The sequence below is a fragment of the Suncus etruscus genome, chromosome 4 (assembly GCF_024139225.1).
Source record: "Suncus etruscus isolate mSunEtr1 chromosome 4, mSunEtr1.pri.cur, whole genome shotgun sequence".
Classification (NCBI taxonomy): Eukaryota; Metazoa; Chordata; class Mammalia; order Eulipotyphla; family Soricidae; genus Suncus; species Suncus etruscus.
This window is the reverse complement of record NC_064851.1, coordinates 146,697,084-146,722,008: the sequence shown is the minus strand read 5'-3', so window position 1 is coordinate 146,722,008 and position 24,925 is coordinate 146,697,084. Positions and strand designations below refer to the sequence as shown.

At 42.2% G+C, this 24,925-nt stretch overlaps 1 protein-coding gene across 1 annotated transcript; it reads right to left on the bottom strand.

Annotated features, from left to right (window-relative positions):
- Positions 1 to 4,748: 4,748 nt before the first annotated feature.
- LOC126006474 (small ubiquitin-related modifier 2-like) lies at positions 4,749 to 5,098 on the bottom strand. The gene has a single exon (XM_049771907.1). It carries the CDS (start codon positions 5,096 to 5,098, stop codon positions 4,811 to 4,813), a length of 288 nt encoding a protein of 95 aa, XP_049627864.1. The 3' UTR covers positions 4,749 to 4,810.
- Positions 5,099 to 24,925: the final 19,827 nt, after the last annotated feature.

The following is a 24,925-nucleotide window of genomic DNA, read 5'->3' as shown; positions in this document are numbered from 1 at the left end:
TTGGATATTTAGGTCTGTCATTCCTTAACCCTAAAGATGTACCTGAATACCTTTGACCCTGTGTCCCCATTAGTTCTCATCTGTCTCTTCCTCTACTCCCTTCCACTCTATTTCTTCCCTTCCCCCTATACTCTAGGTATGTGATCTAGCTATTTCCCCCTTTGAACCACAGCATTCCCTCATCCAGTTACCCTAAATACCACATTCAAGTGATATCATCCTGTGCTTATGCTCCTTCTTCTGGCTTACTTCATTTAACATATCTTCCAGTTCCACCTATGTTGCATTCCATGTTCTCGTTTTAAGAAAATAAAAGAAAATGGAAGAAACCAAAGGACATAGAAAAAGGGATTTTTGGAGCAGGGCAGTGGCGCTAAAGGTAAGGTGCCTGCCTTGCCTGCGCTAGCCTTGGACGGACCTCGGTTCGATCCCCCGGTATCCCATATGGTCCCCCAAGCCAGGAGTAACTTCTGAGCACATAGCCAGGAGTAACCCCTGAGCGTTACCGGGTGTGGCCCAAAAACCAAAAAAAAAAAAAAAAGGGATTTTTACAATACATTATCCTATATTATTTTGTTCTGTGTCAAATTTACAACTCCTTGAAAAGTTCCAGAAATTCTCGACAGAGGATGAAGAAACCTGGACTGTCCCACTCTAGGATCTTATCAAATAATTTACTAATTAGACTATTAATAGTAGCTAACACTTACTGAGTTTTATGTGCTAGAGTAATATAGCCTGGATAGTTATGCTTATTTGCAGAGGTAAAATGACTCAGTCATGCTACCAGCATGTAAGGAACCCAGTAGTCTGACTCAATGCCCACAGTTGAGTAACTTAACCTAAAATAATCAAGTCAAGTCAAATGACAGAATGCAAGCTTGAATTCAGTCTACCTACAAATCCCATCCTATAGGCCTATAAAGTCCATCAGTTTGAACACAGGCCCATCATGGCCCTGACCTCGGTTTGATTTCCAGCACCACATGATCTACTAAGTATTGCAGAACAGAGGCATAACTCAGGTACTCCCCAACAGAGCAGGGTCTGAGCAGCACCTCAACCCCCCACATTCAATCACTGGCCCCTGGTGCTGGGGACCCAGGACCTCCCAAGCACTGTAAAATTAAAACAAATTCCACTATATCCTTTCCAAATTAGTTTTTTTTTGGGGGGAGGAGGGGGCACACCCGGTTAGCACTCAGGTTACATCTGGCTCTACACTCAGAAATTACACTCCTGGCAGGCTCAGGGGACCATATGGGATGCCGGTGATCAAGCCTGGGCCAGTTACTTTTAACAAAAAAATTCTAATAGAGCCACTGGCAGTAGAGCTCAGGGGACTTAGAATTGCTCGTAATGAGGCCCTTTGGGTGCAGCCCAGAGTGCTAGAGAAGAGATGAGAGTTGTACATACAGCCAGCAGAGGGGGAAGGGAAGTCTTATAGTATCAGAGATTGATTTCTGGCCTCTATATTTCATTTATTTTGGTTTTGGGGTCACACCCGGTGGTGCTCAGGGGTTACTCTTGGATCTGCACTCAGAAGCGCTCCTGGCAGGCTCGGGGACCATATGAAATGCAGAATTCGAACCTTCTATCCTCTGTTGGCTGCGTGCAAGGCAAACACCTTACCACTGTGCTATCGTTCCAGCCCCCTGGCCTCTATATTTTCAAGTAGCTTATATCAACCACTATCTCAAAATTGAAACTGAAATTTTTAAAAATTCATTTCCAAATGACAATGACGATCATATTTCATATATTTTCATGGGAAATAACTTCTTCATAGCTGGAGCAATTATACAGAGGGTAGGTAGGGCACTTACTTGCACACAGCTGACCTGGGTTTGATCTCCCGTATTTCATATGATCGCCCAAGCACTGCCAGGAGTAATTTCTGAGTGCAACGCCAAGAGAAACACCTGCACATCATTAGGTGTGACCAAAAATAATAAAATAAAAAACCTCTAGGGCAGGGGTCCTCAAACTTTTTAAACAGGGGGCCAGTTCACTGTCCTTCACACTGTTGGAGGGCCAGATTATAGTAAAAACAAAAATTATGAACAAATTTCTATGCACGCTGCATATATCTTATTTAGAAGTGAAGAAACAAAATGGGAATAAATACAATATGTGGCCCGCGGGCCGTAGTTTGAGGACCATTGCTAGGGGATGGAGTAATCACACGCACGCACACACACACACACACCCTCTAAAGGATTTTTAAAAACTGGAGAAAATAATCATGGAGTAATCACACACACACACACACATGCACACACACACACCCTCTGGAGTAATCACACACACACACACACACACACACACACACACACACACACACACACACCCTCTAAAGGATTTTTAAAATTTTAAAAACTGGAGAAAATAATCACTTTACCTTTTGTTTTTTTTGTTTTTGGATCACACCCAGCAGCACTCAGGGGTTACTTCTGGCTCCACACTCAGAAATTGCTCCTGGCAAGCTCAGGGGACCATATGGAATGCCAGGATTTGAACCACCGTCCTCCTGCATGCAAGGTAAATGCCCTACCTCCATGCTATCTCTCCAGCCCCCACTTTACATTTTTAATGAATGTCTAATAGCTGGTTTAATACAAAACAGCTGTCATTTATTTCCACACTCAACTATTAAAACTTTTATTTTTGGTTGAAGCGTATGAAAAATAAAATCAAACCTCAGAGAACTTGGAGAACAAAGAGGTAGTTCAAAACCCTTTTCAGATAATTACAGATATTCTTTTTAAACAATACATTAAAATTGAACACATGGTAGCTTCTTTTGGGAGATGATAACACTCGGCAGCATTGAGGGGCAACTCTAGCTCTGATTCTGATTCACTTGGGGGTTGTTCCCAGAACTGCTGAGGAATCTTAGGGTTTTTTTTTTTTTTTTTTGGTTTTTTGGTTTTGTTTTGTTTTTTTGTTTTTGCTTTTTGGGGGCCATACCCAGTGCACTCAGGGGTGACTCCTGGCTGTGCACTCAGAAATCGCTCCTGGCTTGGAGGACCATATGGGACGCCAGGGGATTGAACCATGGTCCATCCTAGGTTGCTGCATGCAAGGCAAATGCCCTATGGCTTAAGCCACAGTTCCGGCCCTGGGAATCTTATAGTTTGGGGGATCAAAATCAGAGTTCCCACATGACTCCGGTCCTTTGAGCTATCTCTCTAGGCCAATTAATGGTAGTTTATTACAAGTTAGTTACACAATAACAGCTTATCTTAATATGAACTTTTTGCACCAAGATAAATTTAAATCCTATGACCTTTCTTACACTTTGAACGGTCCTTTCACCCGTGCATCATTAATGACCTCAGGACTTCGGTCATTTGGAAAGTACCAGTTCACTGAAAGACGCAGTCTTCCATTTTAAAACATTTTATTACACAATATGTACCTTCTATATTACTACGTCTCATTACAAACTCATTTTTATGAGCTATCAAGCTCAAAATGGATACGTTTTCCAAAATTATTTTTATCAAAAGACCAGATTTTATCTTTAGTAATAAATACTTGTCTATCAATAGCCTGTATCTAAAGAACCATATAGTTTGTAAGTTGTACTTTTTTTTTTTTTTTTGAGTCACACCCGGCAGCGCTCAGGGATTACTCCTAGCTCTATGCTTCAGAAATCGCTCCTGGCAGGCTCGGGGGACCATATGGAATGCTGGGATTCAAACCACCATTCTTCTGCATGCAAGGCAAATGCCCTACCTCCGTGCTATCTCTCTGGCCCACTTTATTTTTTTTATTTTTTTTATTTATTTATTTTCTTCTTTATTTGAACATCTTGATTACATAAATGATTGTGATTTGGTTTCTGTCATGTAAAGAACACCCCCTTCACCAGTGCAACATTCCCACCACCAATGTCCCAAATCTCCCTCTATCCCACCCCACCCCCACCTGTACTCCAGACAGGCTTTGCAGTTCCCTCATTCATTCACTTGATTATGGTAGTTCTCTGTTTAGCTATTTCTTTTTTTTTTTTAACAAGAAGTTTATTTAAACAACAAGACGCTTGACTTGAAGGAAAAACTATCTAGGATTCATTTCTTTTAGAGTAATTTATCCCTACTTAAAGACAGATTGCCCTACATGTAACAGCTACGTACAAAAAAGTTATAAAATTGTCCTTGGTTTTACAATGATAAATGAAAAACATTAAAATTCTCCAATCAAACAAGGTATGCAAGAATTTTTATGTCGTTTTTTGTGTTTTTTTTTTTTGGTTAAACATTGAGAGCAAAATAACTTACTAGAATATAAAGATAAGAGCTGAATGAGCATGCCACTAATGGAGAAAGGGGGACTTTTCACAGAACCATTATTTTTTCTCCATCCCATCTCCATTTGATGTCAAATCAAAACATACCATTGGCCATTTAGTTAAAAAAAATGCAATGCTTGTGCACAGACACCAGTTACTTTATGTACAATAAAGGAATGGGGAAGGGGAAAAATGAAAGAATAGAGGAAACTATACTGTAGTAGTCAGGTTGTGGTGTAACCAAATTGTAGTTTTCTTTTTTTTTGGTTTTTGGGCCACACCCGGCGTTGCTCAGGGGTTACTCCTGGCTGTCTGCTCAGAAATAGCTCCTGGCAGGCACGGGGAACCATATGGGACACCAGGATTCGAACCAACCACCTTTGGTCCTGGATCGGCTGCTTGCAGTGCAAACACCTCTGTGCTATCTCTCCGGGCCCAAATTGTAGTTTTCTAATTGAAGATGTCTTCTTGGTCTGGAGAAACTGAGTTCTGAAGTCAAGTAGCAGGGCCCTTTTAGTAGACACCTCCTGTCTGCTGCTGGAACACATCAATTGTATCTTCATCCTCCATTTCCAACTGTGCAGGTGTGTCTGTTTCATTGATTGGCTGCCCGTCAAATCGGAATCTGATCTGCCTCATCGACAAACCCTGTCGTTCACAATAAGCTTTCATGAGTTTACTAAGTGGAGTATGCCTCTTAATCTTAAACTGCACCACAGAACCATCCTGACCCGCCACCTTCAAATTAATGTGATCGTTGTTCTCGGTCTTGACACCTTCCTTGGGCTTCTCCTCGGCCATGGCGAGGCCTGGGGAGGCTCGAGAGCGGCCACGGGTGGAAGACGGAGCCGGAGCCGGGCCGAGCGCGCCGAGGCCGCACAGGCGAAGCGAGGCGCTTGAAGCGGGAGCTGCAGCGGAAGGAGGCGCCTCTAGAGGTTTAGCTATTTCTATAGCTGTACTCACCACTCTTTGTGGTGAGCTTCATGGAGTGAGCTGGTGTTCCGGCCCTCCTCCCATTGTCTCTGAGGATCGTTACAAAAATGACTTATTTTTCTTAAAACCCATAGATGAGTGATGCGTCTCTCTCCCTCTGAGCATGATAGATTCCATGTACATCCATGTATAGGAAAATTTCATGACTTCATCTCTCCTGACGGCTGCATAATATTCCATTGTGTATATGTACCACAGTTTCTTTAGCCATTTATCTGTTGAAGGGCATCTTGGTTGTTTCCAGAGCCTGGCTATTGTGAATAGTGCTGCAATAAATATAGTTGTGAGGAAGGGGTTTTTGTATTGTATTCTTGTGTTCTTAGGGTATATCCCTAGGAGTGGAATAGCTGAGTCCAATGGGAGCTCAATTTCCAGATTTTGAAGGAATCTCCATATCGTTTTCCATAGAGGCTGTACTAGGCGGCATTCCCACCAGCAGTTGATGAGTTCCTTTCTCTCCACATCCCCGCCAGCACTGATTGTTCTCATGCTTTGTGATGTGCGCCAATCTCTGCGGTGTGAGGTGGTATCTCATCGTCATTTTGATTTGCACCTCCCTGATGATTAGTGACGAGGAGCATTTTTTCATGTGCCTTTTGGCCATTTGTATTTCTTTTTTATCCAAGTGTCTGTTCATTTCTTCTCCCCATTTTTTACGGAATTAGATGTTTTTTTCTTGTAAAATTCTGTCAGTGCCCTGTATATTTTGGCTATTAGCCCCTTATCTGAAGGGTGTTGGGTGAATAGTTTCTCCCACTCAGTGGGTGACTCTTGTATCCTGGGCACTATTTCTTTTGAGGTGCAGAAGTTTCTCAGTTTAATGTATTCCCATCTGTTGATCTCTGCTTCCACTTGTTTGGAAAGTGCAGTTTCCTCCTTGAAGATACCTTTAGTCTCAATATCATGGAGTTTTTTACCAACGTGTTGTTCTATATACCTTATGGTATCCGGTCTGATATCAAGGTCTTTAATCCATTTGGATTTTTACCTTCGTACATGATGTTAACTGAGGGTCTATGTTTGCTTTTTTGCAAGTGGCTAACCAGTTCTGCCAGCACCACTTGTTAAAGAGATTTTCCCTGCTCCACTTAGGATTTCTTGCTCCTTTGTCAAAAATTAGGTAATTGTATGTCTGGGGAATGTTCTCTGAGAACTCAAGCCTATTCCAGTGATCTGAGGGTCTGTCTTTATTCCAATACTATGCTGTTTTGATAACTATTGCTTCGTAGTACAGTTTAAAGTTCGGGAAAGTAATGCCTCCCATTTTCCTTTTCCCTAGGCATGCTTTAGCTATTCGAGAGTGTTTATTGTTCCAGATGAACTTCATAAGTGTTTGATCTACTTCTTTGAAGAATGTCATGGGTATTTTTAAGGGGATTGCATTAAATCTGTATAATGCTTTGGGGAGTATTGCCATTTTAATTATGTTAATCCTGCCAATCCATGAGCAGGGTATGTGTTTCCATTTCTGTGTGTCCTCTCTTATTTCTTGGAGCAGGGCTTTATAGTTTTCTTTGTATAGGTCCTTCATGTCTTTGGTCAAGTTGACTCCAAGATATTTGAGTTTGTGTGGCACTATTGTGAATGGGATTGCCTTCCTGACTTCCATCTCTTCCCTATCATTATTGGTGTATAAAAAGGCCATTGATTTCTGTAGGTTGATTTTGTAGCCTGCCACCTTGCTATATGAATCTATTGTTTCTAGAAGCTTTTTGGTATAGTCTTTAGGGTTTTCTAAGTAGAGTATCATGTCGTCTGCAAACAATGAGAGCTTGACTTCTTCCTTTCCTATCTGGATTCCCTTGATATCTTTTTCTTTCCTGATCGCTATAGCAAGAACTTCCAGTACTATGTTGAAGAGGAGTGATGAGAGAGGACAGCCTTGTCTTGTACCAGAATTTAGAGGGAAGGCTTTTAGCTTTTCTCCACTGAGGATAATATTTGCCATTGGCTTGTGGTAGATATTTTCAACTAGATTGAGAAATGTTCCATTCCCATCTTGCTGAGAGTTTTGATCAAGAATGGGTGTTGGACCTTATCAAATGCTTTCTCTGCATCTATTGATATGATCATGTGATTTTTATTTTTCTTCTTGTTGATGTTGTGTATGATATTGATAGATTTACGGATGTTAAACCATCCTTGCATTCCTGGGATGAAACCTACTTGGTCGTAGTGTATGATCTTCTTTTTTTTTTTTTTTTTTTTTTTTTTTTTTTTTTTTTTTTTTTTTTTTGGTTTTTGGGCCACACCCGTTTGACGCTCAGGGGTTACTCCTGGCTATGTGCTCAGAAATCGCCCCTGGCTTGGGGGGACCATATGGGACGCCGGGGGATCGAACCGCGGTCCTTCCTTGGCTAGCGCTTGCAAGGCAGACACCTTACCTCCAGCGCCACCTACCCGGCCCGTGTATGATCTTCTTGATGATGCATTGGATCCTATTTGCCAGGATTTTGTTGAAGATCTTTGCATCAGCATTCATCAGGGATATTGGTCTGTATTTTTTTTTTTTTTTTGGCAGCGTCTCTGTCTGGTTTTGGTATCAAGGTGATGTTGGCTTCATAAATGCTGTTTGGGAGTGTTCCTGCTTTTTCAATTTCATGGAAGAGCTTGGCTAGGATTGGTAGTAGCTCCTCTTGAAAGATTTGAAAAAATTCATTAGGAAAACCATCTGGGCCTGGGCTTTTCTTTTTGGGCAGATGTTTGATTACAGTTTCAATTTCCTCAGTAGTGATGGGGGTGTTTAGATATGCTACATCCTCCTTACTTAAATATGGAAGGTTATAAGTGTCCAAGAATTCTTCCATTTCTTCTAGGTTCTCATGTTTAGTAGCATAAAGCTTCTCAAAATAGTCTCTGATTGCCCTTTGGATCTCTGCAATTTCTGTCGTGATCTCCCCCTTTTCATTTCTAATACAGGTTATCAGATTTCTCTCTCTCTCTTTCTTTGTGAGTTTTGCCAATGGTCTATCAATCTTGTTTATTTTTTCAAAGAACCAGCTTCTGCTTTCGTTGATCTTTCGGGTTGCTTTTTGATTTTCTACTTCATTGAGTTCTGCTTTCAGCTTTGTTATTTCCTTCTGTCTCCCTATTTTTGGTTCCTTTTGTTGGTCATTTTCTAACTTTTTGAGCTGCGTCATTAAGTTATTCAGGTATGCTCCTTCTTCCTTCCTGATGTGTGCTTGTAGAGCTATAAATTTTCCTCTCAGGACTGCTTTTGCTGTGTCCCATAGATTCTGGCAGTTTATGTCTTCATTATCATTTGTTTCCAGGGAAGTTTTGATTTCCTTTTTGATTTCATCTCGGACCCACTGGTTGTTCAGTAGCAGGGTGTTTAATTTCCAATTGTTAAAGTTTTTCTTCTGTGTGGCTTTGTAGTTCACATATAATTTCAGAGCCTTGTGGTCAGCAAAGGTAGCCTGCAAGATTTCTATCCTCTTGATTTTATGGAGGTATGTTTTATGTGTCAGCATGTAGTCTATTCTGGAGAATGACCCATGTACATTGGAAAAGAATGTGTATCCAGGTTTTTTGGGATGGAGTGTCCTGTATATTTCTACTAGTCCTCTTTCTTCCATATCTCTTTTCAGGGCTAGTATGTTTTTGTTGGGTTTCAGTCTGGTTGACCTATCAAGTGTTGATAGGGCTGTGTTGAGGTCTCCCACAATGATTGTGTTATTATTGATTTCTTCTTTCAGATTTGTCAGTAATTGTATTAGATAATTTGCTGGTCTCTCATTGGGTGCATATATGTTTAATAGTCTGATTTCTTCCTGTTGCACATATCCCTTGATTAGTACATAGTGTCTATCTTTGTCCCTTACCACTTTTCTGAGTATAAAGTTGGTGTCATCAGATATTAATATGGCCACCCCAGCTTTTTTGAGGGTGTTGTTTGCTTGGATGATTTTCCTCCAGCCTTTGATTTTGAGTCTATATTTGTTCTGACTATTCAGATGTGTTTCTTGTAGGCAGCAGAAGGTTGGATTCATCTTTTTGACCCAATTTGCCACTCTGTGTCTTTTAATTGGTGAATTTAGTCCATTGACATTGAGGGAGATGATTGTCATAGGATTTAATGTCATCTTTGTAGATAAGTTTGCTGTGTTTGTTGGTCTCTCTTGTCTTAGAGTAGGCCTGTCAGTTTTTCCTTTAAGGCTGATTCATCATCTGTGAAGTTTCTGAGCTGTTGTTTATCCATGAAGCTGTGTATTCTTCCTTCAAACCTGAACGTGAGTCGGGCTGGGTGCAGTATTCTCGGTGAGGCATTCATTTCATTCAGTCTTGTCACAATATCCCACCACTGTCTTCTGGCCTTGAGAGTTTCTTGTGACATGTCTGCTGTAAGTCTTAGGGATCCTCCTTTGAATGTAATTTCCCTTTTTGATCTTGCTGCTTTCAGTATTCTATCTCTATGGGATTGGTCATTGTAACGAGAATATGTCTTGGGATATTTTTCTTTGGGTCTCTTCTAGCTGGTACTCTTCGGGCATGCAGGATTTGATTGCATGTAGCCTTTAACTCTGGGAGTATCTCTTTGATGATGTCTTCGACAGTTGATTCTTTCTGGAGATCTTCTTCCTGGGTTTCTGGGACTCCAATGATTCTTATGTTGTTTCTGTTGTGTTTATCAAAGACTTCTATTTTCATCTGTTCGCATGCCTTGAGTACTTTTTCCAGTGCCTGTTCATTTGACTTAAGGTTCTTTTCCCATTTCTTCTGTTGTGTTGAGTTTTTCTGCATCACATCTTCCAGTACTCCAATTCTCTCCTCAGCTGCTGATACCCTGTTGGCAAGGCTATCCATTGAGGTTTTCAGTTGAGTAACCGTGTTTTTCAGATCTGTTATTTCAGTTTGGAGTTTTCTGATTTCTGTCTTTGGGTTCTCTTCAGATCGATCTATGCTTTTTTTGAGTTCTACGAACATATTCCATATTTCTATTCTAAACTCCTTATCTGAAAGGTTAATCAGGTGGTTGGAATTTAATAGGTCATCTGAGCTTTCGTCTTCATTCTCTGTGGATGGTGTTTGCCTGCGAGGTTTCCCCATTGTCATGCTTGTAGTGTAGTTTTTCCTGCGTGTTGTGGTGGGGTTCATTGGTTAGAAAGAGTGTGCGGCTGCGAAGTGAAGCGAAGCTCTTCTGCTGCTTCTAGTTGACAGTACTCAGAGTGAACAAAGGCACAGCAGGGCGGAGCCTCCACAGGCCAGAGACCTCAGCTTATTGGACAGCAACCCCCGCAGCCAGAATGTACTTACTCAGCAGCTTCAAAATGCAGTTTTTTGGGGGGTGCGCTCCCTAGGCCTCTGAGGAAACCTTCTGGGATTCAGAAGCACAGGCAGACAGGCATAGAAGTCGCCCACTTTATTTTAAATGTACAACTTACAGGGGCCAGAGAGATAGCACGGAGGTAGGGCGTTTGCCTTGCATGCAGAAGGACGGTGGTTCAAATCCCAGCATCCCATATGGTCCCCCAAGCCTGCGATTTCTGAGTAGGAGTAACTGCTGAGCGATGCCAAATGTGACCCAAAAAATAAAATAAAAATAAAGTGCCATAAAAATAAGCTAGTTCTGGGGCTGGAGAGATGTTGTAAGTCAGCCTCGGAAGAGGTTGACTGATGGAGGGATGGAGGATGAGGTCTTTCCCCTCCAGCTTGGAGCACGCATCTGCCACCCCGTTCAGCAGACGGTTCTGAGGTGAAACGGCAGGTAAACAGCTCACAGTCAGGCTTGTGGAAATATTAGCTTTATTCGGTGGACAAGACTGAAGTCCAGAGTCTCAGCCTTAGTTCCAGCAAAATCCTCTCGCCTTCCACAGACCCTTGTTTTTATCCCCCAGAATCAGGTACCACCCAATGGTGGGATCAGATACCACCCAATGGTGGAAGCAGAATCAGGTGCCACCCTAGGGTGGGGCAGAATGCCAGGTCACACTCTAGGGTAGGACACAATCTATCAGGATAGGGTCAGTAACATAATAATCCCATAAAATGTTTACATATACAACAGAGAGATAGCATGGAGGTAGTGTGTTTTGCATGCAGAAGGACAGTGGTTCGAATCCCGGCATCCCATATGGTTCCCTGAGCCTGCCAGGAGCAACTTCTGAGCAAAGAGTCAGGAGTAACCCCTGAGTGCTCCCAGGTATGACCCAAAAAAAAAAAAAAAAAAAGCTAGTTCAATTAGCCATCCAATTAGAGACTAAGTATGTGAATTCTAAGTATTCATAACATTTTACTGCTTACCAAATAGTGCTAGTGGAGTTGCTGCTATTTTTATTATGAATGCAAGGTAATGGGCAATGATGATAGTACTTTTGTTTTCACTGCTTTAGTTTGTTAAGACACCACCAGTTTTTTAGGGGGGTTCTTTTGGGAGGCATTGATTCAGAAATTTTCAGTCCCTGGTTGACATATAGGCTTCCTATAATTGAGAAAAATCCTGTTACCTGTGATGTCTTGATTATTAAAAAAATATATATGAGGATTGGGGCCAGAGTGATACAACAGTGGTAGGGTGTTTGCCTTGCACTCTGCCAACACAGGATGAACCTTATGGGTTCGATCCCTGGTATCCCATATGGTCCCGAGTCTGCTAGGAGTGATTCCTGAGCACAGAGCCATGAATAACCTGAGTGCCACTGGGTGTGGCCCAAAAACCAAAAAAAAAAAAGAAAAGAAAAGAAAAGAGGACTTCCATTGGGACAATCATTGTCAAACTCTAAGAAACTTAAAAGGGTCAGAAATAATACAGCAGGTAAGGCACTTGCCTTGCACATGGCTGATCAAACAGGTTTGATCCCTCCTGTAATCTGGTAATAGTCATGGGTTAATTCTGGCTCTGCATTCAAAAATTACTCCTGACAGTGCTTGGGGGACCATCTGGGATGCTGGAGATTGAACCCATGTGTCACCCACATACAAGGCAAACATTCTACCCTCTATAATGGCACTCTGGTCGTAGCACCACCAATTTTTTACATCTATGTTGCAAATGTCAATAGCACAGCAAAAAAAAAAAAGGACAAATCATAGTATTACAAACTAATTTTGAGAGGGCTGGAAAGATAACAGTTAAAGCATTTGCCTTGCATGTAGCCAATGCCAGTTTAATTCCCAGTACATGGTATGGTCCCCCACATCTAGGGGTCATGACTCCAAGTCCCCACCACATCATTTGACCTTGTGATCCCATGGACCATCCTTTGAGAGCCACAGCAATTACATGACAACCCTGGCATTTACTTATAAAAATGAAAGCATTATGTCCACCCTGAAGTTTAGTCTCAGTGGAGAGAGTATATAAATAATATATTTTGTTCAGTGTATGAGACAGTAGTCAAATACAGTAGAAATTATAAAAGTAGGATTAATCAGGGCCGGAGAGATAGCATGGAGATAAGGTGTTTGCCTTGCATGCAGAAGGTTAGTGGTTCAAATCCCGGCATCCCATATGGTCCCCTGAGCCTGTCAGGAGTAATTTATGAGTGTAGAGCCAGGAGTAACTCCTGAGCAAAGCCGGGTGTAACCCAAAAATCAATAAAAAAAAAAAAAAGGATTAATCAAATGCCCAAACATACCTATAGAAATTCTCATTCAGGGGCCGGGCGGTGGCGCTAAAGGTAAGGTGCCTGCCTTACCTGCGCTAGCCTTGACGGACCGCGATTCGATCCCCCGGTGTCCCATATGGTCCCCCAAGCCAGGAGCAACTTCAGAGCACATAGCCAGGAGTAACCCCTGAGCGTCACCGGGTGTGGCCCAAAAACCCAAAAAAAAAAAAAAAAAAAAGAAATTCTCATTCAGAGCAAGAACGAGTACAGAGGGTAGGGAGCTTGTCTTGCACACGGCTGACCTAGGTTCAATCTCTGGCATTCCAGGTTCCCCAAATCCCTCTATAAAATTCCTTGAGCACAGAGCCAGGATTAAGCCCTGAGTAAGCCACTAGGTGTGGCTAAAAAAAAAAAAAAAAAATTCTCATTCAGTTTATTTTTGGTGAGATTCAGAAATCTGGATTTTAAACAAGTATTCATGATGTTTTAAGTGCAAACAGGATGGCATACATATTGTAACACTGGCCTACCACTGGACACATGACTCAAAGGCCTAAAGTACATAGATCAAACCTAAGGTTCCTACAGGCAAAGTATGTTTCCTTTTATATTCTTTTTTTTTTTTTTTTTTTTTTTTTTTTTTTTTTTTTTGTTTTTTTTTTTTTTGGTTTTTGGGTCACACCCAGCAGCGCTCAGGGGTTACTCCTGGCTCTCAGAAATCGCTCCTGGCAGGCTCGGGGGACCATATGGGACAACGGGATTCGAACCACCATCCTTCTGCATGAAAGGCAAACTCCTGGGGCCAGAGAGATAGCATGGAGGTAAAGTGTTTGCCTTGCATGCAGAAGGTCGGTGGTTCGAATCCCGGCGTCCCATATAGTCCCCTGAACCTGCCAGGAGCGACTTCTGAGCATAGAGCCAGGAGCAACCCGAGCACGGCCAGGTGTGACCCAAAAACAAAACCAAAAAAAAAAAAAAAAAAAAGGCAAATGCCTTACCTCCATGCTATCTCTCCTGGCCCCAATAATTTTCACAACTTTTATTTTTGTTGTTGCTGTATTCTTTTTTTTTTTTTCTTTTTGGGCCACACCGGTGACGCTCAGGAGTTACTCCTGGCTATACGCTCAGAAATCCCTCCTGGGGCCGGGCGGTGGCGCTAGAGGTAAGGTGCCTGCCTTGCCTGCGCTAGGCTTGGACGGACTGCAGTTCGATCCCCCGGCGTCCCATATGGTTCCCCAAGCCAGGAGCGACTTCTGAGCGCATAGCCAGGAGTAACCCCTGAGCGTCACCGGGTGTGGCCCAAAAACAAAAAAACAAAACAAAACAAAACAACAACAACAAAAAAGAAATCCCTCCTGACTTGGGGGACCATATGGGGTGCTGGGGATGGAACCACGGACCGTCCTAGGCTAGCACTCACAAGGCAGACGCCTTATGCCCTACGCTACCGCTCCGGCCCCTCCTTTTATATTCTTTATTTTATTTTATTTGGTTTTTGGACCACACCCGGCAGTGCTCAGGGGTTACTCCTGGCTCTCTGCTCAGAAATAGCTCCTGGCAGGCATGGGGAACCATATGGGAAGCCGGGATTCAAACCAACCACCTTAGGTCTTAGGTTGGCTGCTTGAGGGGCAAACGCCGCTATGCTATCTCTCTGGTCCCTATATTCTTTATTCTTAGGCTTTTGGGTCACACCGAGCTGTGGTTAGTTCTTATTCCTGACTCTGCAATCAGGCAATACTCCTTGTGGGGATTAGGAGACCATCTAGAGTGCTGGAGATTGAACCTATGTCAATTGTGTATAAAGTATGTGTGATTAGCCATGTGCAAGGCAAGTGCCCTACCCATTGCACTTTTTTTTTGGTTTTTGGGCCACACCCGGCGGTGCTCAGGGGTTACTCCTGGCTGTCTGCTCAGAAATAGCTCCTGGCAGGCACGGGGGACCATATGGGACACCGGGATTCGAACCAACCACTTTTGGTCCTGGATCGGCTGCTTGCAAGGCAAACGCCGCTGTGCTATCTCTCTGGGCCCTCCCATTGCACTTTTTGTTGTTTTGTTTTTGGGCCATACCGATGATGTGCAGGGGTTACTCCTGCTGGCTATGTGCTCAGAAATCGCTCCTGGCTTGGGGGACCATATGGGACTCCAGGGTCCGTCCTAGGCTAGCACGCGCAAGGTAGACACCTTATGCCCTGCACCACCGCTCTGGCCCCCACTGCACTCTCTTAGCCCCACACTCTCACTCTTTAAGCTGTCTCCCCAGTCCAATAGTTTCCAGAAGAAAATTTCAGTCCCTAGTTGACATATAGGTTTATAAAATTGAGAAAAAGGTAATAGAGTACCTGTGATGTCTTAACTATATTAAAACATTACCCATTGGGGCATGATTGTCAAACTCTTAAGAAACTGAAAAAGAGCCAGAGATACTATAGCAGATAAGGCACTAGCCTAGCACATGGCTGATCACAAAGGTTTGATCCCAGTATGGTCCCCTGAGCCTGACAGGCAGTAGCTTGAATGCAGAATCAATAGTCGGTCCTAAGAGAACTACCAGGAGTGGCTCAAAAGCAAAAACAACAAAAAAAGACTATGCTAACAAAATTCCTTGAAAATGTGGATTTCCCCACCCCCGCATGAAGTCCATGAATCTACATTTTAATCTGGAAAACAGGCTGCTACAGAGAAATAAGGAATTTAAATCAGAAAGTAAAAGACTTAAACTATAATCTCATCAGACCACTGATTGACTTTGTTCATAAAAAATGTTTTGTTTTCGTTCATAAAGAATGTTAGAATTAGAGGTCCGGAGATGTGTCTCAATGATAGTGCACATGACTTATGTGAGGCCATGGTTTCAATCTGTGGATTAAGGTGTTGAGAATAGGAAACATGTTAAGACTAGAAGGAACTTTAGAATTATTCAACTGTGATGTTAATAGCTCAAAGTCAGGAAATATTTATAAGCTCATAAATCATTCATATAAATGCATTTTATTAATCATCACAACCAATTAGTTCCTGCTCTCAAATTGAATAAGCTTAGTTTTTTATTTTTCTTTTTTTTTTTTTTTTTTTGGTTTTTGGGCCACACCCGGCGGTGCTCAGGGGTGGTTACTCCTGGCTGTCTGTTCAGAAATAGCTCCTGGCAGGCACGGGGGACCCTATGGGACACCGGGATTCGAACCAACCACCTTTGGTCCTGGATCGGCTGCTTGCAAGGCAAACGCTGCTGTGCTATCTCTCCGGGCCCTGGTTTTTTATTTTTCAGAAGAACATTTTTTTTTTTTTTGGTTTTTGAGTCACACCCGGCGGTGCTCAGGGGTTACTCCTGGCTGTCTGCTCAGAAATAGCTCCTGGCAGGCACGGGGGACCCTATGGGACATCGGGATTCGAACCAACCACCTTTGGTCCTGGATCGGCTGCTTGCAAGGCAAACGCTGCTGTGCTATCTCTCCGGGCCCTAGTTTTTTATTTTTCAAAGAAAGTGATCTATATCTCCTATCACTGAGGAACGTTTTTTTTTTTTTTTTTTTTTTTTTAGTTTTTAATCTGGTAGCTTCAGAGTATATGTACATTAGGTGGTCCTTCTAGACCTTGGAAATTATCATCAAGCTAAGGTTTTCTCTTGGTTAAAGTGGAAAAATAGTAATGGTCCAAAGATCAAATTCAGGTCAGCTGTGTGCAAAGCAAGCACCCCTACCCACTGCACTAACACTCTAGCCCTATAAGATATAAAATCTTTTTTTTTTTTTTTTGGATTTTGGGCCACACCCGGCATTGCTCAGGGGTTACTCCTGGCAGGCACGGGGGACCACATGGGACACCGGGATTCAAACCAACCACCTTTGGTCCTGGATCGGCTGCTTGCAAGGCAAACGCCGCTGTGCTATCTCTCCGGGCCCTAAAATATAAAATCTTTTGAAAACAAGTGTCAATCTTGGCAAACTAGAGGATAAACAAAGAGTTCTTAGATACTGAAATTTTGTTTTGGGTCACACGCGGCACCATTCAAGGGTTACTCCTGGCTCTACACTCAGAAATTGCTCCTGGCAGGCTCAGGGGACCATATGGGATGCCGGGATTCGAACCACCATCCTTCTGCATGCAAGGCAAATGCTCTACCTCCATGCTATCTCTCTAGATCCCCCCACCCCGCCATTTGAAATTTGATACCTAAAAGAAAAATTTAAGGGACCATAGTGTTAGCACTATGAGTAAAGCACTTGCCCTGCATGCATCTGTCCTGGATTTGATCCCTGTATTCCGGTATGGTGCCCTGAGTGATTCCTGAGCCAGAAATAACCCCGGGGGGCTGGAGAGATAGCATGGAGGTAAGGCATTTGCCTTGCATGCAGAAATTGGTGGTTCGAATGGTCCCCTGTGCCTGCCACGTGTGATTTCTGAGCATAGAGCCAGGAGTACCCCTGAGCGCTGCCGGGTGTGACCCAAACCCCCCTCCCAAATAAAAGAAATAAGCCCGGAGTAACACTAGATATGGCCTAAAATCAAAACTGATAAATAGGATTTTAGAAACATTCAAAGCTTTTGCTCATACAATGGTCAGAAAAAAAAAATTAAGATTACAAAAAACCTTTTTTAAGAAAATGAGAAGGGGACTGGAGCAATAGCATAGCAATAGGGTGTTTGCCTTGCACATTGCTGACCCAGGATGGGCCCGGGATCAATCCCCAGCATCCCATATGGTCCCCTGAGCCTACCAGGAGCGATTTCTGAGAATAGAGTCAGAAATCCTGAGTGTAGCTGGGTGTGGCCCAAAACAAAAACAAAGAAAAAACTGATTCGACTGTAATAAAACATTTATAAAACACAATTCCGGGGCCGGAGAGATAGCATGGAGGTAAGGCGTTTGCCTCTCATGCAGAAGGTCATCGGTTCGAATCCCGGCGTCCCATATGGTCCCCCCGTGCCTGCCAGGAGCAATTTCTGAGCACGGAGCCAGGAATAACCCCTGAGCACTGCCGGGTGTGACCCAAAAACCACAAAAAAAAAAAAAAAAAAAAAAAAAAAAAACACAATTCCAGGGTAGGAGTGATAGCAAGCTGGTAGGGGGTGCTTGCCTTGCTTGTACAGTTGACCCTAGCTTGATCTCTGGAATCATATGATTCCCAAGTCCTGCCAGAAATGAACCCTGAGCCCAGATCCAGGAGTAAGACCTAAGAACCTTTAAAACAAAAAAGCAAAACAAAGCAAAGCAAAGCAAAGCAAAACAAAACAAAACAAAACAAAAAAAAACCCAGAAAAATACAAATTCAATAAAGGATTACAACCTAGAAAACATTTTTTTCTTTTTGAGTTGTATCTAGCATGCTCAGTGACTTCTGGCTCTACTCAGAAGTGACTACTGGAAGTGCCAGGGATTTGAACCAGGTGCAGATTTGCACCTGCATCTTACCCCTGTACTATCTCTCCAGTCCAAATACAAAGTGGTTTTTGTTTATTTTGGTTTTGTTTTTTTCCACTCAGGGATCACTTCTGGCAGAGTTCACAGAACTCTAGAGAGTGCTGGGGATCAAACCCAGATCAGCCACATGTAAGGCAACCCCCCCTGGGACCTACTGTACTTTTCTGCAGCCCAAAACAAAGAATTCTTTAAAATGAACAGTGAAGTTCAGGGAGGTAGTTCAGACTTTGCTTGTAGGCCCTAACCCTTAGGCTAGTGACCTCACAGCACTATGTGATATGATGTCAACAACCCCCCCCAAAAAGAAAGCCAAGGGCTGGATGGTATACATGGTTATGGAGGGCTAGGCATGATATCTTTCACCTCTCAGCACCACTCGGAGTAGATCCCAAACACCACACAATGTACCCCCAAACAGAAACAAAAAACTAAGTATGAAGTGAAATGTCTGAACCTGGCTAGCTATGTAACTCCCAGACAGACAATGTACTTGCTTTGCATGTGTGGGGCTCAGGTTTTATTCCTCGTGCCACCACCACCAACAACAAAAAAATCTGAATCCATGCTATGACTGGCTAAACAAAAAAAAAAAAGGAAAGTAAACAATTTTCCCTTACAAGAAAATTTCAAACAACATATTATAGGTAAATAAGTAACCTATAATCAGATTGAAAAGATAGTGGGGGGCCAGAGAGATAGCCTGGAGGTAAGGTGTCTGCCTTCCAGGCAGGACAGTGGCTCGAATGCCGGCATCCCATATGGTCCCTGGTGCCTGCCAGGGGTGATTCTGAGTGTAGAGCCAGGAGGAACCCCTGAGCACTGCCGGGTGTGACCGAAAAACCAAAGGAAAAAAAAAAAAAAAAAGAAAAGATAGTGGAAAAAGCATTAGGACTACAGTGGTGTTATGATGGCTATGTATGTGGCATATGTATAAACCTTAATCTTTATCAGCTATAATGTAGAATCAGTGAAAATGATCTAAAAGTTATAGTATAGAGGGATAGCAATACAATTATATTGTTTTAAAACAATTATTTTTTCTCTTTTTTTTGGGGGGGGGGGGTTTTGGGTCACACCCGGTAGTGCTCAGGGGTTACTCCTGGCAGGCTCAGGGGACCATATGGGATGCCGGGATTTGAACCACCAACCTTTTCCATGCAAGGCAAACACTTAACCTCCATGCTATCTCTCTGGTCCCTCTTTTATTTTTGAGTCAAATCCAGTGACGCTCAGGGGTTTATCCTGGCTCTGTGTTCAGAAAATACTCCTGGCAGGCTGGGGATCAAACCCAGGTCAGCCACATGTAAGCAAATGCCCTACCCATTGTGCTATACCACGGTCCCCAGGATATAACTTTTATTTTATTTTATTTTGGTTTTTGGGTCACACCCAGCAGCGCTCAGGGGTTATTTCTGGCTCTATGCTCAGAAATCGCTCCTGGCAGGTTTGGGGACCATATGGGATGCCTGGATTCGAACCATCGTCCTTCTGCATGCAAGGCAAACGTCTTACCTCCATGATATCTCTCCGGCCCAGCATATTACATTTTTTAACTCAATAAAAAATGGTTAGCTCTGTGTAAGGAAAACTGGGAATGAGAACAGAGAATGTCCCTTTCATAGAAGTGAGTAAATGTCCCAGTGCTCTACAGAGGTGACACTTTGCCACAAGTCTTTCACTTGTACATTGTGTTCATCATGTTGCCAAGTTGTTCATACACACATCCTTGCCAGGGTTGTGCTTCCTAAACGTGGTGCTCAGTTTATTTTGTTTGTTTTTGTTTTTGTGCCACACCCAAAGGCGCTCAGGGGTTACTCCTGGCTCTGCAATGAAAAATCGCTCCTGGTGGCCAGAGATAGCAAAGCAGTAGGACATTTGCCTTGCATGCAGCCAATTCAGGACAGATGGTGGTTCGAATCCCAGCATCCCATATGATCCCCTGTGCCTGACAGGAGCGATTTCTGAGTGCAGAGCCAGGAGTAACCCGAGCACCACCAGGTGTGACTCAAAAACCAAAAAGAAAAAAAAGAGAGAAAGAAGAGAAAGAAGAGAAAGAGAGAAAGAGAGAGAGAAAGAAAGAAAGAAAGAAAGAAAGAAAGAAAGAAAGAAAGAAAGAAAGAAAGAAAGAAAGAAAGAAAGAAAGAAAGAAAGAAAGAAAGAAAGAAAGAAAGAAAGAAAGAAAGAAAGAAAGGAAAGGAGGGAGGGAGGGAGAGAGAGAAGAGAGAGAAAGAAAGAAAGAAAGAAAGAAAGAAAGAAAGAAAGAAAGAAAGAAAGAAAGAAAGAAAGAAAGAAAGAAAGAAAGAAAGAAAGAAAGAAAGAAAGAAAGAAAGAGAAAGAGAGAAAGAGAGAAAGAAAGAGAGAGAAAGAAAGAAAGAGAGAAAGAGAGGGAGGGAGGGAGGGAGGGAGGGAGGGAGGGAGGGAGGGAGGGAGGAAGGAAGGAAGGAAGGAAGGAAGGAAGGAAGGAAGGAAGGAAGGAAGGAAGGAAGGAAGGAAGGAAGGAAGGAAGGAAGGAAGGAATCGCTCCTGGCAGGCTCAGGGGACCATATGAGATGTCAGGGATCCAACTTGGGTCTGTCCCGGGTCCACCGCATGCAAGGCAACCACCCCACTGCTTTGCTATCACTCCAGATCCACATATTTTTCTTTAATTACAAGTCTTTCACAGTTATATTTAAGGTGCAGTAAATTAGGGCAATTCCTATCACCTCCCCTTCCTCTCTGGTCCCACCAATGTTGACCTCCCTCTGCCACTGTTCCCAGCATGCACCCTATACCTCCCCACCTTATACTCCTAGACTGCTAGTATAACAGGTCCCTTTTGTGTATACCTTGTAGTTTGGGTCTCTTGATTGTATTGACATTGGGTTGGGTATTTAGGTCTGATCTTTTTTTTTTTTTTTTTTTTGGTTTTTGGGCCACACCCGGCGGTGCTCAGGGGTTACTCCTGGCTGTCTGCTCAGAAATAGCTCCTGGCAGGCAGGCACGGGGAACCATATGGGACACCGGGATTCGAACCAACCACCTTTGGTCCTGGATCGGCTGCTTGCAAGGCAAACACCGCTGTGCTATCTCTCAGGGCCCCATTTTTTTTAATTTTTCATTCAATGTTCATGAGACTGCTTTGCCCCTGGTACCATCTACTTTTTCTTTTCTCAATTTGTAGGAAGACATAGAAATATGAGGCAGAACAAGATGATTCATATTCTATGGTTCTGTTAAAAAAATAAAACAACAAAAAGAAAGTGGGCAGGAGCCCCTGTCTAGAAGTTATAAATATAATTTTGTTTGTTGGTTTTTGGGCCACACCCGGCAGCAATCAGGGGTTATTCCTGGCTCTCCACTCAGAAATTGCTCCTGACAGGCTCAGGGGACCATAGAGGATGCTGGGAATTGAATCTGGGTCCGTCCCGGTTCAGCCACATACAAGGCAAATGCCCTACCACTGTGCTATCTCTCTAACCCCCTAAATATAAATTTAAAGAAAGAAAAAGGGGGACTGGTTTCGCACGGTTTGTTGTTGTTTTTGCATAGGCACAGTAAGTGTTGGGGAAATTAGAAAGGAAATTCCCTTGGCCTAAGAGATACAGGGTGTCTCCACCATTGAAATGTACTGTAATGAGACAGTACAGGCTATGGACATGTTCAGAGTCGAACCCTAAGGTCTTTCTTTGTGGTGCCAGGAAATGTTCTGCTCTGTTCTGCTCAGTCCCACATATATATTTTTTGCTGTGATGCTCTGCCACACACCTGTAGTGCCAGGATCACAGACAGATAGTAGAGCTGCCAGGGTCACTTCCAGCACACAGGGCACAATGAGGGTTAAACTTCCAGCTAACCTTGTATTCATTTTAAAAATTTTAATCAGCCCATCTTTAATGGCATTACAACGATCAACTAAACTGATTCCAAAGACAAATTCCTGAAAGCATAAAAAAGAATTCCATACCAGAGATGACGCAACATGCTGGAGCACAGGCATTGCTTGCAGATGAATCAGATTTGATCCCAAGAACCCAAGGTTACCTGGGCATTTCCAGGAGTGATTTCCAACTCCATACAGTGATTCAGTTGACCCTGAGTACTGCCAAGAATGCTCCCCCCACCAGAAAAATTCCACACTAGTTCATCTCCCAAATGGTTCATTAGGACTTGCCTATTTATATTAGCATTTATCATAAAGAAAACAGTTGTGATTAACATGCCAGGTCTGGGTAACTTTATTCAAGATTTTGACAAAAATTATCCCCACAGGAATATAAATTAGACACGTTTTAAAGTTCACATATCAATAAAATTTTAAATTCTGTCTAGAGTCAATATTTAATCAAAACTTGAACCAAACCCACAAAATTATATTATTTTCCTTATTAAGTTCATTTTATTTTCTAAAACAAATCTTAATTGTCTTTCCTTTGCTATTGGTATTTGGAATCATTTTAACATGGTTTACACAGCTTTCAGAGTTTATACTTATCCTGAATCTTACTATAATTAAAAATATAATCCAGAAGTGATTGACCCTTCCCTTACAGAAAAATTCCATTGATGAAAACATAAAAAGAATAGGAGAAATAGAAATCACCATTTGGCCACCACAGAAAGGAACTGCCACAAGCAGTATCTGCCAGTGGCTCCAAAAATGAGTGGGTAAAAGATTAAGCAGAAACAGGACATTTGCATAGTCTCAAAGTGTCCAGCAAATATATAGTCATTACAAAGGAGAACATAGGAAGATTAGGCTAAAGAATTCCAGCAGGCTCTACCTTAGGTTGTGAGTAGGGTAAATAACACTAGAAATACATTACAACATTAGATGTCAATACACTGTCACAGACTGGAGGACACAGTGAGACATGACAGCTACATGGGATCCCCAATTAGATACTGAAACAGTAAAAGGACATTTGTGAAAAGACTAAGAAAATCTCCACTTTTTAAAATGTCTACTTTAGTTGATATTAATATTATTGTATCAAGACTAATTTCATGTTTGATAAATGCTCTATGGTTATCAGATGTTAACAGGAAGTTTAGTAAGTGTTTACAGAACCCTTACTATTTTATAACTCCTCTTCATTAAGTCAAAATTACCTCAAAATTTTTTTAAAAATACAACAAAAATATACACATAATGTAAATATATATGCAGATTTCATGAAAATTATTATCTTGGGTGCTCTGTTAAATAGTAAAGTTCATCCCCTGAATTACCACTGTCTCACAGTTTTCCTTAACTTAGCTTTGAGTCTTCCTTCCAAGGTCTCAAGTTTAGGAAAAGTTTTTAGTTTCTAAAAGCTTAAAATTTTTAGTTTCAAGTTTCTCATTTTCATATAAAAGCTTTTTCAACATACTTACAGTAAACCAAAAAATACTACAGTAAAATTATCATGATATTCTCTCATAAAATTCATTCTAGTAAGATGATTATTTTTACTATATTTAATGTAGCCAATATTTCTACTCACGTTTTTCATTATATTTGTTTCATCAATTGTGTTTCATGATTAAGGTTAAGAGGGCTGAGAGATTAACAGGCCTAACAGTTTAGAAAAAAAACATTATCATTTGAATATTTTATTAGAAGTCGCTGCTTTCCAGTAACAGATACTGTATACTAGAGCTCACTTCAGATGTAAAAAGTAGCTATTAACCTAAATCTCTTCCATGTAATAGCAGAGTGCTAACCAAGAAAGTCAGATTAGACTATTACAATATCCTCTCCCTACATGGGGATCTAAAATGAGTATCAATGGTAATAAACATCTCTTCCTATAAAACAGTCAATACTGTGTGTGCAATTTATTCCAAGAAAATAAAGATTAAATACCATGGGCCTGGAGAGATAGCACAGCGGTGTTTGCCTTGCAAGCAGCCGATCCAGGACCTAAGGTGGTTGGTTCAAATCCCGGTGTCCCATATGGTCCCCTGTGCCTGCCAGGAGCTATTATTGAGCAGACAGCCAGGAGTAACCCCTGAACACCGCCGGGTGTGGCCCAAAAAACAAAAAACAAACAAAAAAAAAGATTAAATACCACAGCTATCTTGGGACTGGAGGACAGTAAAGGAGGTAAGGCGCTTTGCCTTGCATTCCTGCCTACCCTAGTTAAAATCCCTGGCACCACATATGATCTAAGCACTGCCAAGGGTCATTCCTAAGCTGAGAGCCAGGAATAAGCCCTGAGCACTGTCAGATGTATCCCAAAACTTCATTCTTCACCCCACCAAGAAACAAATATATCTTTTAAAGATTATTTCCCATTCTATATGGCTGATTCATTCCCTGAGCATGAATCCTTTTACTTATACTCAATATTTTTTACTATGAACTGAGCTGAAATCTGCTCATTGGGATCTTGAAATTGAAACTAATATTTTAGGTCAGGGGTCTCAAACTCGCAGCCCACAGGCCATTTGCGGCCCTCCGTACAACATTTTGTGGCCCTGCCCTAGAGGAATCTTTTTTTGTTTTCTTTTGTTTTAGTTGTTTGGGTCACACCCCCCAATGTTCAAGGCTTACTACTGACTTTGCACTCAAGAATCACCCCGACTTTGCCTCCTGCGGCCCCCAGGTAAATTGAGTTTGAGACCCCTGTTTTAGGTGGGGAGTAGAATTTCCATGTCATATTTGCTTTTGCAGTTATTATTCTACTCACTGTGGCATTA

Excerpts from the sequence above, each read along its gene's own strand:
- LOC126006474 (XM_049771907.1), bottom strand. The coding sequence starts at position 5,098 with ATGGCCGAGGAGAAGCCCAAGGAAGGTGTCAAGACCGAGAACAACGAT.